Source organism: Odocoileus virginianus, chromosome 4 (genome assembly GCF_023699985.2).
Source record: "Odocoileus virginianus isolate 20LAN1187 ecotype Illinois chromosome 4, Ovbor_1.2, whole genome shotgun sequence".
NCBI lineage: Eukaryota > Metazoa > Chordata > Mammalia > Artiodactyla > Cervidae > Odocoileus > Odocoileus virginianus.
In genome coordinates this window covers 51,964,907-51,978,323 of record NC_069677.1, presented here as the reverse complement: position 1 = coordinate 51,978,323, position 13,417 = coordinate 51,964,907, and the positions used below count along the sequence as shown (strand labels likewise).

The window sequence follows — 13,417 nt, the reverse complement described above, 5'->3', positions numbered from 1 at the left end:
TCTGGGAACTAAATTATATGCTTAATTTGCATCAGGCTATAAACAGCTAATCTGTTCGTTTATGATCCTTTTTACTACAATCAACCAGGAAAATTGAAGTTGTCTGTTCTAAGCTTTGGTGAATGGCTGATAAAGAGTCACTAGGCCTCTAAAAGAAGCATAATGAAATTTAATACTTAGGCTTATATCCCCTTAATTTTACCCCCTAGACTTCTGCAATAAGGTTTAAAGTAGCTATCTTTCTATGATGATTCAATTTTATTTTCAAAATGTATTCTTTGTAATTGTGTTCTTTGAAATGTATTCATTGTAAATGTATTCTTAGTTGTGTAGCTCTGGGCAAGTTACCTGGCTTTTCTTTGCCCCACTTTCCTAAGGTATAGAATTGGATTATTAAAATCCATCTCACAAAGATTCAGAAAATTAGCATATACAAAGCACTAAGAACTGTGAATGACACAGGGGAAGTACTTGATAAATGTCAGCTATTATTAGTAGAAGTATTAATATTAGTAATTTAAAAACAAGTTAAATAAGTATCTTGTTATCTTGACCTGCAAGGTTGAATTTTTTTAATCATATTTTTTCCTTTAGTTGCACAAGGAAGCTGTGATTGTGGTTAATATCTCTCATCCCAGGTTGTAAACCATGACTTTTGGTCCAGTGAATGACCATTTCCAAGACAGTCTAACCAGTTAATAGATACTCATGTTAGCAGCTCTAATTCTGAACTGTAAAAATAAAAGATTTTTTTAAGACTGAAAAAAAAACTACCACAAATGTTTGTTCGTTTTTGTTTTTATCTGTATTCATATTTCAAATTATTATTTAGTCAAAACCACAAAGTATTAGACATTTATTTCCAAGCTTGTAAAGGAAGACAGTGGAACAAGATATAAAATTCACCTTTGATGTTGTCCAAAGTTCAGAAGGGTGAGTTTAAAAATTTCCTTAATGGTACAGAAGTTACCTGCTTATGAACCGCTGAAGAAATTCTATGTATTTAAGCAAGTTTCCTTGTCTAATTTTGCTTGGATCTTTACTGATATGTCAAAAACCCCGAAAGATTGTGGCCAGTATCTGTCTAATTCATATGACTACATACCCTTTGCTTTCAGAATCAAAATTTTGACTTTCAACAAAAAAATTTATATTTCTAATTTATACTGAGTTAGCCTTTCACTTTTATTCAGCTATGTTAGGCATTTAGAAAATTATGTATAGATCTCTTCGTTTTATCTATCTATTTGTTATGACTAGTTTTTAAAAATTAAAAAATAGTTTTTTGCAGATTTTAGGTAATGGGCAGATCAGAAAGTCAGATGGATATAACTGATATCAACACACCAAAGCCAAAGAAGAAACAGAGATGGACCCCATTGGAGATCAGTCTCTCCGTCCTGGTCCTGCTGCTCACCATCATTGCAGTGACGATGATAGCTCTCTATGCAACCTACGATGGTGAGTTATTACCACACTCATGCCCACAAACATGCAGAAGAGAGTGAAGTCTTTATCCTAGACTTTTCCCATCTATTAAACAATAGGTTAAGGAGAGAGACACTTAAACACTGTGATATAAAGATTCATTTATAAAATGTAATATCAATATGCCAAAACAATTTGACTAAAGTACAATGTTTTTTTATGCTTGAGCTAAGTTATTAATTGCCAAGTATAGTTAGTGCACTCATACTTATTTTATGAAGATTCTAATATATAATTTTACTTGATGAAAATGTTCACAATTTTAAAACCAACTTCATTTGGTCAACTTTTGTTGTGTCATTGAAATTCTAAACAGCTTTATGAGAATTTAAGAGGTCTAATTTGACTCTTAAAAGTTTTTCACAAATGGGGGAAAAAATGGTTATCAGACTAAAACAACTGATATTTCACTTCAATAGTACTAAGGGCTTAGGGGTCAGAGATAATATAGGAAATACATTCTTTTCATTTAAAAATTTTTAAATTTAGGATTTGCTTATTTTATTCCTCTTTATTTTTTTTTAACTTCTGTCAGTGGTATATAATACTCAGGGTTTAGTTCTTGCTCTAAGGAATTGATTATTTAATTGATAGCTTATAAAAGAAGAAAAGGTAGGGAGAAAATAGAAAACATGTATTGCAAATATTTATGCATATATCCTCCTTTTTCTAGATGGTATTTGCAAGTCATCAGAGTGCATAAAATCAGGTAAGAATATGGTTTTTAAATCGAATAGTTTTATAATTAATGTATAACCTTTAAAAATCAAATGCTAATATATCTCTATATTTGTGTATATTTTTATTTATTATAAATCACTAATTTGCAGTCAAAGAAAATAAAGATACATTTAAGTAGTAGATAGTTAATTTATTCATTCTATAAAGGAATTCACTCATTTGAACCTCAGAGTATATGGTAGTGTAGAGATGGAGAACTGTATCTCTAGCTTTATGAAGCTTGCCTTATAATTGGAGAAAGAAAATCAGCACATTGAAATGGCACACATCATATCATTTAGTTTTGAATTTCTCAGTGCAGATCATTAGAGGGCTTAGAATGAAGAAGGAAGTAACATGTAATCCTCTAAAGCAAGGTAGAGAAACTGAGATTTGGGAGGGGTCTTAAAGCAGGGCTGGGATGCGGAAGTGGACGCACAGAAGAGAAAATTCCAAACTAGGAGAAAGGACAGGAATAAGTCATGTGGAGAAGCAGTGAAAGTATAGACTTGATAGATAAAAGTTACAGAGAGCATTGAGAATTCATGTTCAGCCCTAATTTTGTAGTAGGAGTGGAAAGGATATTTTCCTAAACAGATCACTCAGTAAGGCAAAAGTTGGAAGGTAATTCTGGGAATGCTCGGGTAGGTGGACCGAGTGAGAAGCTAGGGGGAGTAGGCAGGTAGGGGCTGCTTCTGTAACTCGGGTGTGAGCTGAGGGGGGCCACCTACAGTGGAATGGAAAAGCAGTGAAACAACTGGATGGCTCAATAGCACTGACTTGCTCAATGAAGGATATGAATAATTTGAACATGACACCAAGTATGAAACCTCAAGGGACTTGGGAGACCGGCAGCTCACATAGAAACATCGAAGTTAGGTAAGTTTGTTTTCGGGGGGGATGTGATTAATGTGGATTTAGACCTGTTGGGTCTAAGTCGGGTAATATTGAAGTGAAGATTGACAGCAAGAAAGTGAAGATGGAGTGGATCTAGGGTCTGTCAGCCAAGAGGTGATGGTGGAAGCCTTGGGAATATTTGAGTTCTTAAAATGAGGAGTATAAGGTTGGAATTAAGAGGACATCAAGTAGAGTAGAAGGAAAAGAAAAATCAGCAAAAGGGAACAGAGAAGTAGATGACGCTTTTAGAAGTCGTATCAATTAGAGTGTGGTGAAAAAAAGAACATTTTGACAAAGAGAAGAAAGGTGGTAGCAGATATGTGAACACCTTGGATATGGACATGATGTATATGCCCTTTAGCAAGAGGCTCTAAACTTCCCAGTGTCTACACCTCTTCTAAGAAATCACCTGCCACAAATAAGTTTTAAACACTTTCTGTTGGACTGTCTTATGTGGTTTTTTGTTATTTACTGATTTGTGCAGAATAGTAATGGGAAAACTGTGGGATTATAGGTTATAGTCTAATGTTCTGAGTGTATATGTGCTCTTTTTGCCTGCCCTCCCCTCACCACTGGATCTCAAGGGCACTAGCCATATAGACATTCTGGGACATGATGTGGGTAGCTGAGAATACCAGCCATTTGCTCCTTAGCATAACAGCGTGTACCTTCCCATCCAAGGGCCTTCCCAGAAACCAAGGCGTTTCCTTATTCCTCAGGGGAATGGCTACACAGGTCCCTTGGCTGGCTGGTGTCCAGGGTCTCTGCTAGAGCCGGTAGTGCTCAAGTTGTCTAAATTACTGCTTGCCCTCTCCCTGAGTCCCATCCCTCCTTCTTCTCCACCAGGTGCCCTATTATATGCTCATGCTATTCAGTTTTTTAAAACCCCCACTTAGGTGTTGACTTCTAATTATCTCTGTTTTTCAATACACTTCACAGACCTATTAAGTCTCTTAATCTATAGATTCTCTCAGGCACTCTTTATTTCTTTCTCAATTTTTTTTTCTTGGATTTTATTTTTGAAGAAACTAGATCCTTTGATTCCGTAGGCGTAACTGTGTAAAATCCTACAGGTGATTGTACCCTAGAGACCTGAGGAGGTTTCTTCAGTGATACCCACCCAAAGAACAATGTGACATTTGGAATCTGAAATCTTTTTTTTTTTTTTTTTTGCCGCCCCACCCCTGGAATCTGAAATCTTACATGTGACTTAATGTTTAGGGGTAAGGCTTTGACTTTTTTTGATGCTGGCTGCCAGGCTTAACTCATTAAAATGTGTTAAACTGGATCCTTTAATTGTAGCTTAGAAATTATACCAAATGTAAAAAACACCTCACAGAACCGTATCTTGGCAGAGAAACGTATACAATAGAAATAACTTCAGTGATAAACAAGATTGCTGAATAGCTGCGTTTTTCTTCATTCTGCTTTGTTGATTCACAAGCTGTTAAGAATACTTTCATATTCCTAGTTACTATTCCTCCCTGGGGGGGAGAATGGTGAAACTTACACTTATGGATAGAGTTTTCATGCTCTCCTTACACACACACACACACACACACACACACACAGCCCTCTACTGGTTAGAAAATATTTTCTGTGTCAGAAAATACAACTGTCACTTTTGGAAGTTTCTATAGATTAAGAAAACTCTAGGGGAAATTTTAGAAAAAAAAAAAGTGAGAGAGTGAAAGAGGGAAATGGATGGAAAAGAAAAGAAAAGTGGAGAAAAGGATATTGAAAAAAATATAAAGTCTCCCACCAGCAATTCTATACATTACTTTAAAAGGTTGGGAAGATTCAAATCTGAGCACAGAAGTTGTTGAACATTGGAAAGGTTAGGTATGGATACCCACAGTGCTTATTTTAAGTAAAAGTTGCCTTTAGCTTAAATCTTTCTCCCCGTGGAAGGGAAAGTCATGGAAAGTGTACTTCTCTCTTTGATCCTATGAAGTCACGGGATGGAGGTCAAGCCATACTAAGGTAAAAATAAAATATTGTAGAAGGCTGTGGATCATCCTGAAATTTAGTGTTTGTCCTTTAAACCTCTATAAATTTAAATATTGGTTTGGCCAAAAGGTCAGTTCATGGTTTCCATAAGCTGTTATGGAAAAATCTGAAAAACTTTTTCAGTTTAGTTCAGTCGCTCAGTCGTGTCTGACTCTTTGTAACCCCTTGAATCGCAGCACGCCAGGCCTCCCTGTCCATCACCAACTCCCAGAGTTTACCCTAACTCATGCCCATTGAATCGGTGATGCCATACAGCCATCTCATCCTCTGTTGTCCCCTTCTCCTCCTGCCCCCAATCCCTCCCAGCATCAGGGTCTTTTCCAATGAGTCAACTCATCTCATGAGGTGGCCAAAGTATTGGAGTTTCAGCTTCAGCATTAGTCCTTTCCAATGAACACCCAGGAAAAATCTCCTTTAGGATGGACTGGTTGGATCTCCTTGAAGTCCAAGGGACTCTCAAGAGCCTTCTCCAACACCACAGTTCAAAAGCATCAATTTTTTGGGACTCAGCTTTCTTCACAGTCCAATTTTCACATCTATACATGACCACTGGAAAAACCATTAGCCTTGACCAGACGAACCTTTGTTGGCAAAGTAATGTCTCTGCTTTTTAATATGCTATCTAGGTTGGTCGTAACTTTCATTACAAGGAGTAAGCATCTTTTAATTTCATGGCTATAGTCATAATCTACAGTGATTTTGGAGCCCCCAAAAATAAATTCTGACACTGATTCCACTGTTTCCCCATCTATTTCCCATGAAGTGATGGGACCGGATGCCATGATCTTAGTTTTCTGAATGTTGAGCTTTAAGCCAACTTTGTCACTCTCCTCTTTCACTTTCATCAAGACGCTTTTTTGTTCCTCTTCACTTTCTGCCATAAGGGTGGTGTCATCTGCATATCTGAGGTTATTGATATTTCTCCTGGCAATCTTGATTCCAGCTTGTGCTTCATCCAGCCCAGCGTTTCGCATGATGTACTCTGCATATAAGTTAAATAAGCAGGGTGACAACATACAGCCTTGATGTACTCCTTTTCCTCTTTGGAACCAGTCTGTTGTTCCATGTCCAGTTCTAACTGTTGCTTCCTGACCTACATACAGGTTTCTCAAGAGGTGGGTCAGGTGGTCTGGTATTCCCATCTCTTTCAGAATTTTCCACAGTTTATTGTGATCCACACAGTCAAAGGCTTTGGCATAGTCCATAAAGCAGAAATAGAAGGTTTTCTGGAACTCTCTTGCTTTTTCGATGATCCAGCGGAGGTTGGCAATTTTATCTCTGGTTCTTCTGCCTTTTCTGAAACCAGCCAAACATCTGGAAGTTCACGGTTCATGTATTGCTGAAGCCTGGCTTGGAGAATTTTGATCATTGCTTTACTGGCATGTGAAATGAGTGCAATTTGCAGTGGTTTGAGCGTTCTTTGGCATTGCCTTTCTTTGGGATTGGAATGAAAAGACCTTTTCCAGACCTGTGGCCACTGCTGAGTTTTCCAAATTTGCTAGCATATTGAGTGCAGCACTTTCACAGCATCATCTTTCAGGATTTGAAATAGCTCAACTAGAATTCCACCTCCACTAGCTTTGTTCGTAGTGATGCTTCCTAAGGCCCACCTGACTTCACATTCCAGGATGTCTGGCTCTAGGTGAGTGATCACACGATCGTGGTTATCTGGGTCATGAAGATCTTTTTTGTACAGTTCTTCTGTGTGTTCTTGCCGCCTCTTCTTAATAGACTTCCCTGGTGGCTCAGACGGTAAAGCTTCTGCCTACAATGCTGGAGACCCGGGTTCAATCCCTGGGTCGGGAAGATCTGCTGGAGAAGAGAGCGGAAACTCACTCCAGTGTTCTTGCCCTCCCTCCCCCAAAAAAGGGGCTCAAAGAAAAACTTTTTAGCGAACCCAATATTTATAATATACACAAAATGATGTTTATAATACATACTTTAACTTGCTTGTGTAAGAAATGCATCACTATGAAAGAGTACACCAGACCTAAAATGAAGCAAACACTACTTAACAAGTTATGGCCGTGTTCAAAACCCTACTATTAAAGTATGAGTAATATTATTCATCTCTTATTTACCATACAAGATTGTAAAAAAACATGGAGTTATAGAGCCTGAGTGTGATTTCTCAAATGTCTGTAAATCTATATCCTGAAACTGGCTTCCATGGCACTGAAACTTTACTGAGATGTCGAAGAGTCATCAACTTTAAGTCGAGGTTTCCCAGTTCCATCACTGTTGACCTTTTGGGCTGGATCGTTCTTTGCTGTGGGGAGGGGACTGTCCTGTGGCCGGTAGGATGTTTAGTAGCATCCCTGGCTTCTCGCACTAGGTCACCATTTCCCAATGGTGACAACCAGAAAATGTCTCCAGACATTGTCAGCTGTCTCCCTAGGGCAGCAGCATCATCTCCAGTTGAGTGTCCCTGGCTTAAATAATCTCAGGAGATCATCTAATGCTTTTTCTTTGTACTAGGCAGAATAATGCTTCCCTAGAGATGTCCACTTCCTGTCCTTGGATCCTGTGAATGGGTTACCTTATAAGGCAAGGGATACTTTGCTAATGTGATTATTAAGTTAAGGATAACCCAGGGAGATTATCCTGAGTTATCTGGATGGTCTTATGTGGTCACAAGTGTTCTTATTGGGTGGGCTAAAAGGTCCACTCAGGTACCATTTATAGAAAACCCCAAATGAACCTTTTGGCCAACCCAGTATAAGAGGGAGGGAAGAGGAGGGTGGGAATCGGAGAGGAAGATCTAAGAAAGAAGCAGAGAAAGGCAGGATTGGAGTGATGCTGCCATGAGCCAGACGATGTGTGTCGCCTCTAGATGCTGAAAAGGGAAAGGCATGGTTCTTTCTAGAGTATCCAGAAGGAATGTTGACCTCCCTGTTGACCTCCAGAGCCATAAGATAGTACATTTCTGTTAAGTCACTGCTTTTGTGACAGTTTGTTGTAGCAGCAATAGGGAACAAGTAATATACCCTTCTATAGTTCCTTTATTTGAGGCCTGTCTTTGAAGAGTTAAACATGCGTACCCAGTGTTTCTTGCTAAACTAGTCTTTTATTACTAAATTGTGTGTAACATATAAGGATAAGGAAGAAACATTAAATAGATTAATAGAAGGATATAATAATAAAGGAGAATAATAATAGAATATAATAAAGTAAAAATAGGAGATAATAAAATAGAATAACAATAGCTAACACTTATTGAATGTTTGTGTGTCTGACCCTGTTGCAGGCAGTTTACCTTTGATCCTCATAGTGACCTTGTGAATTAGAATTATACATTCTTTTAACAGATGAACAAAACTTGAGCTAGCATTGCACTCCAGGCAGCCTGGCTCTAGAGCTGTATTCATGACCACTTCTCCATGTTGCCTTAAAGATAATTAGGCATCTGTCAAACTTTTAATGCTCTATGCTTGTACATGCAGTATTTGAGAGCAAATTGCATCCTCTCGTGATAGAACTTGGAATTAAAGGACATAAATGACTCTCAGAGAACTGGAATAATTAAATCCAAACTAGGAATGAGAAGAATGAGTATCTCTTTGACCAAGAACCAAGCTACTTTACTGAGAACAGTAAAGCAACTTTATCAGTGATTTTAGTACATCAAACTCAACTTGGAATTGAGGAGTTTAAAGAAGCAAACATTAGCAGTGTGGTCCTCAACTCTCCAGGGGATAGAGAAACCAAATTCAGATACATGATCAATAGAGTTCTCAAGAGAACAGGACCACCTGTACAGTTGTGCAGGTTGTACACTGCACAATTGTGGCAGTCCTGAGGGATAGATTTGTGGAGCACCAGGACCTGGCTGAAGCTCTCAGAACTATCCATTTTCTTTACTTTAATTCTCTACTCACCAAGCAAACTTTTGATGAGTATTTAAATATTAATACAGGAAAGGAGGCATTCTGTTCACTTGATAGGTATATTCAGCTTGGTGAGATAATGTATTCATATTCTGATACAAAATCACTTTTGTGTGGCTGGAGCTATAACCTTTGAAGTAAATGAACCTTCCAAATATCTGATCGTTTCTGCAAGGGCCAGATCCTGGTAATGCCCTCAGTGGAGCATCTTGTTAGCAACTGGCCTTTTCCTGGCAGCAGCAGGGAATATCTGCACTGCTATGGGCCATGGTCTCTCCTTCCTTGTCTGTTGACACCCGAGAAGCCTCCATGAAGAAAAATGACACAACTGGATGAGGACGCTGAAGACTGCAGACTGGCTCATGAGGGCTGCCAGCCAGGTAACAGCCTTTCAGAGTGGAAGATGAGGTGATTTCATTATGTAATTAAGCTCGAGAAAAATCCTTCAGGCAATAAGAACACAGCAGGTATCTTAGTGGAAAGACTGCCGAAGCACAGCTTTGTTCATTTAAATGTGGCATGTGGCAATTTGCTTTGGGCTTCCCTGATGCCATTCTCCTGACAATTGCACAGAAATACTTGCTCTAAAATTCTCCAGTCTAAATTAGCATCTGTCAATCAGATCCTTTCCAAGAAAGGGAGTCAATTATATGATAGATACACTCATATATAACATATTTTTCTTACCTTCTAGGTAGATTTTAAGCAGTCATGCACTATCTCTTTTTAGTACGTGGTCAAAGCATGGAAAACATAGATAAATTGGATTCAGTGGTTAAAGGGGAAAAAAATTGGCAATGTCTGATAAGTTCATTTGATATCTTAAGGTTTGTTTTACAGAAAAGGCAAAACTATAGGGGCAGAAAGTGGAATAGCTTTTGCCTATGGGCTGGGATTGGAACAAGGATTCCCACAAATGGACATAAGGAAACATTCTGGGGTGATGGAATGTTTCTAGAGTTGGATTGTGGTGATCATTGTGTAAATATGTAGATGTATTAAAAGTCACTGGGTGAATTTTATGGTATGTGGTTTAAAAACAACAAAATCACCCTTATCCCTTTTTTCCATTCTCCAGTGTACATTCATAAGTAATTATCTTCTGTTTTGATCTTCTACTTGCTATCGTTAGTAAATGTTGAGTCCATTGATTCCCATTTCCACAATTCAAAACAATTATGTGTCATTTTCTATGCCTACCCAATCACGAAATAATTTAAGCTTCTCAGTTTGAGTGAGTACCTATTGTTTGATTACATTAGCATTATATTGATGAAAAGTCTATGGAAATAGTAAATCAACTAGGAAGTTAAAATTATTTCAGAATTGGACATGGGAAGCATAGTTTGCATATGCTGGAGTTGCATTTTCAGAGGAAGTTGGGGATATATGTGGTATGGTAGGCCAGGTATATCAACCACCTCTTAATCAGAGGCAGGATACTGGGTCTACCACAGAGTGGTTCTTGGGGATAATCGTGCTCCTTGGGAAAAGGTGTTAGTTTTTCCCAAGAGTTCTGTGAATTGTTTCCCTTTTCACCCTGACTACTAATATGTCAAGAGATTTATCTTTAACCTATAATTATAGGACCTCTTTGTATACATTTGATTCATTAGCATTATCCTTGCTCTCCTTTTTGTTTCTCAGCTGATGTATATGATTTTGTTTTATATATCCCCGTAAGGCCACTTTGAATTCTTTTATGAGCCACATAGGTTAATAATTAGATGACTATAATATAGGGAAATTCCAGTAATAGATATGTGCCTGAGAAAGACTGTTAAAGAGTAAACTTTATTTCAAAGAGATGTGTTATGAATAATTAAGGCAAAATCTTTTGAACGATTATGGGTTCTTTTCCTACAAAGCCAACAGCATGGAAGAACTGAGATATAAGTTTGGGCCACATCCTGTGTTGCTGGTATGTGATCTTAATTAAGTCAGTTTAGCTCTCTGCATTTCATTTTCCTTATCTACAAAATTGAAATTAAAAGTGTCTCATTTTACAGAGAAACAGCAAAGATTAATGACAGCCTATTTCATCTTATGCATTCTTCAAGGAGATGCACCACAGGTATAATGCACAGATATAACCCATTTAATATGTTCTTTCATGAAAGTTGCAGATGCACTATTTAAAGCTGTTTTTTGAAGGATAAAAATCTATTTATTGAGAATCAAAAGGCAGTCAACGTGTTTTTTAAGTGGAAGGTGTATCTAAAAAAGAGAGAGGGTAGGGGTTGGAGGGGAGAGAGAGAGAAAGTAGTATATTTTAGATACTCTCAGGTAAAGATGTGTCATCTCTTATTAACATTTTCCTTGACTACTGTGCTCTATTTTAGCACAAGAAGTGACAGTTCAGCCTGCGAATCAGGTAAAATGAGCAAAATTAGTATCGGGCACTTGCATCCATGTTTCCTGTAAAGCAAACCACATTTTTGGGTGTGTGTGAAATCAGTCGGGCACACTTTGATTGGAACACATAGCTCTTCTGTGCTCACCCTTGCAGACACTCACTGTCATCCCTTCCCTCCCCAGTGATTAAACCCTAAAAGTAAAGAAGCCAGAGAGCTACAGTAAAAGAACAGCTAGATTCTTGTTGTTCACAGTGTGGTTCACATACCAGCAGCAGCAGCAGCTGGGAACTTGCAAAAATGCAAATTCGCAGATCCCAACTCAGACCTGTTGAATCTGCAACTGGATTTTTAGTCCAATTGTCAGGAGAGGACACTGCACAGTAAGGATTGAGAAGCACTGAGCAACAGTGATTCTCGACTGTGGCTGCTTATTACGATAATGGGGGAGACTTAAAATATATCCACGCCAGCCTGTCGCTTGTCCCAGACACACGAAGTTCCCAGTCCTTCAGCAGAGCGGTTTCTGCTGAGTGCTGGTAGAAAAGGAATTGGAGTCAATAAAGTGACATTAAGGTATACAGAAATTCCCTAGGCATTTGCATTTTTACAAGAAGTTATATGTAACCGACTGATTGCTTTAAAAGGTGCAATTTTGGACAGTGCTACTCTGTGAAAACTAAGTCAGAGCTGAGGGACACTGGGCCAGTTTGGTTTTTTTTTAAACTAATTATAATGGAGAAGCTGAGCCTAGACTGTTCCTTTGAATTTCCTAGTAGAACGTAGGCGCGGATATTTCCATAGAGACTTCAGAACAACATCTTTCCTTATCGATTCCTCTCTTCATTCATTTATAATTCCCCAAAACATTAACGGAACACTTTCTAAATATTGAGCACTTTTCTAGACACTGGGAGTTTGACCTTAGATATACCCTGCCCTCAGGAAAGTGACAGTCTAGTCAGCAGGACAGACCGATAAACAAAGTCACCATGCGGTTTGGGTCAGCGCTAGGGCAGAGAGAAGCAGAGTGTACCGCGGGCGCTCTGAGAACAGAGCTCCCAGGCCACATCAATCCTTACATAGCTTGGCTGCTAGAGTGGTTGTAACAGGGCCAGGAAAGCATTTGCGAGAGGAAACATCGCCTGCTGGTTCAGAGGCCAGTCGGGGGCTGGCAGGCCGTGGAGCAGAGGGCAGCACATGTGCAGGCTGGATGCAGTAGGCCCGGGTGAGGGTAGGGTCTGCAAGGAGCTCACGATGACTGGAGTGTAATGTGGAATGCACTGGGTTGTAATTCCTCTTCAAGTCTAGAGAAAATGCATAAGTATCTTAGAGGGAGCATCTGAAGGATTTTAAGCAGAGGTGGGACATTGTCTAGCTTGCCTGCTAGCTCACGCCAACCTGGTGAAGCGGAGACAGAGCTTTACCCATACAAGGGAATACTATTTCTGTGTCCTGGGTATGAGGGAGAGCTTAGCAAGATCAAAGAACTAGAATAATGACTGTAGGGCTAAGTCATAGAGGACGTGTGTGTGGGTGTGAGAGTAGGGGTGATAAGGGTATGTCAGCATTGGCACAGGATTTTGTAGTCCGTGGTAATTTCCACTGTAAAGTGTTTGAACCTTCTACTAACAGCAATGAAAAGTTATGGAATGAAGTTTTCAGTGAAGATCAGAATTGTTGAGAAGGTTCACTGACTGTAGCTGAAGAAGGGCCTTGGGCAGGGAATTAGTCTGCTGTCCCTTACCCATAACCCTGATGGTTGCCTGGATTTGATGGTAACAGGGTAGACAGAATAGACGGATATGAGAGATCTGCAGGAATAAATATAAGGCATAAAGTAAATATGTGAGGTTGTGAAAAAGAAGTGAGTAAAATGTAACTGACGTTTCTGGCTTGGGAAACTGGATGATAAGTGTTGCCAATCACTCAGCCAGGGGACAGGGGAAGAAATTAGAGAGAATGTTAAAAGCTAGAGTCTGATCACTGGAGTTAAATGCAGCTGAGGGGTTGGTAAGACTGAAATGAAAGCAGAAAGGAAGAGGTTGGGATTTCCCTGGT

General features: G+C 39.0%; 1 protein-coding gene across 5 annotated transcripts in view; it reads left to right on the top strand.

Annotated features, from left to right (window-relative positions):
• MME (membrane metalloendopeptidase) overlaps window positions 1-13,417 on the top strand; it is a 106,381-nt gene that overhangs the window by 3,436 nt on the left and 89,528 nt on the right. For all 5 annotated transcript variants that reach the window (XM_020905836.2, XM_020905837.2, XM_070466557.1 and 2 more), the window contains exons 2-3: window positions 1,292-1,461; window positions 2,162-2,197. In XM_020905836.2, the coding sequence (XP_020761495.1) occupies window positions 1,302-1,461; window positions 2,162-2,197 (196 nt within the window). In that variant the 5' untranslated portion in view covers window positions 1,292-1,301. The remainder of the gene's footprint in view (window positions 1-1,291; window positions 1,462-2,161; window positions 2,198-13,417) is intronic.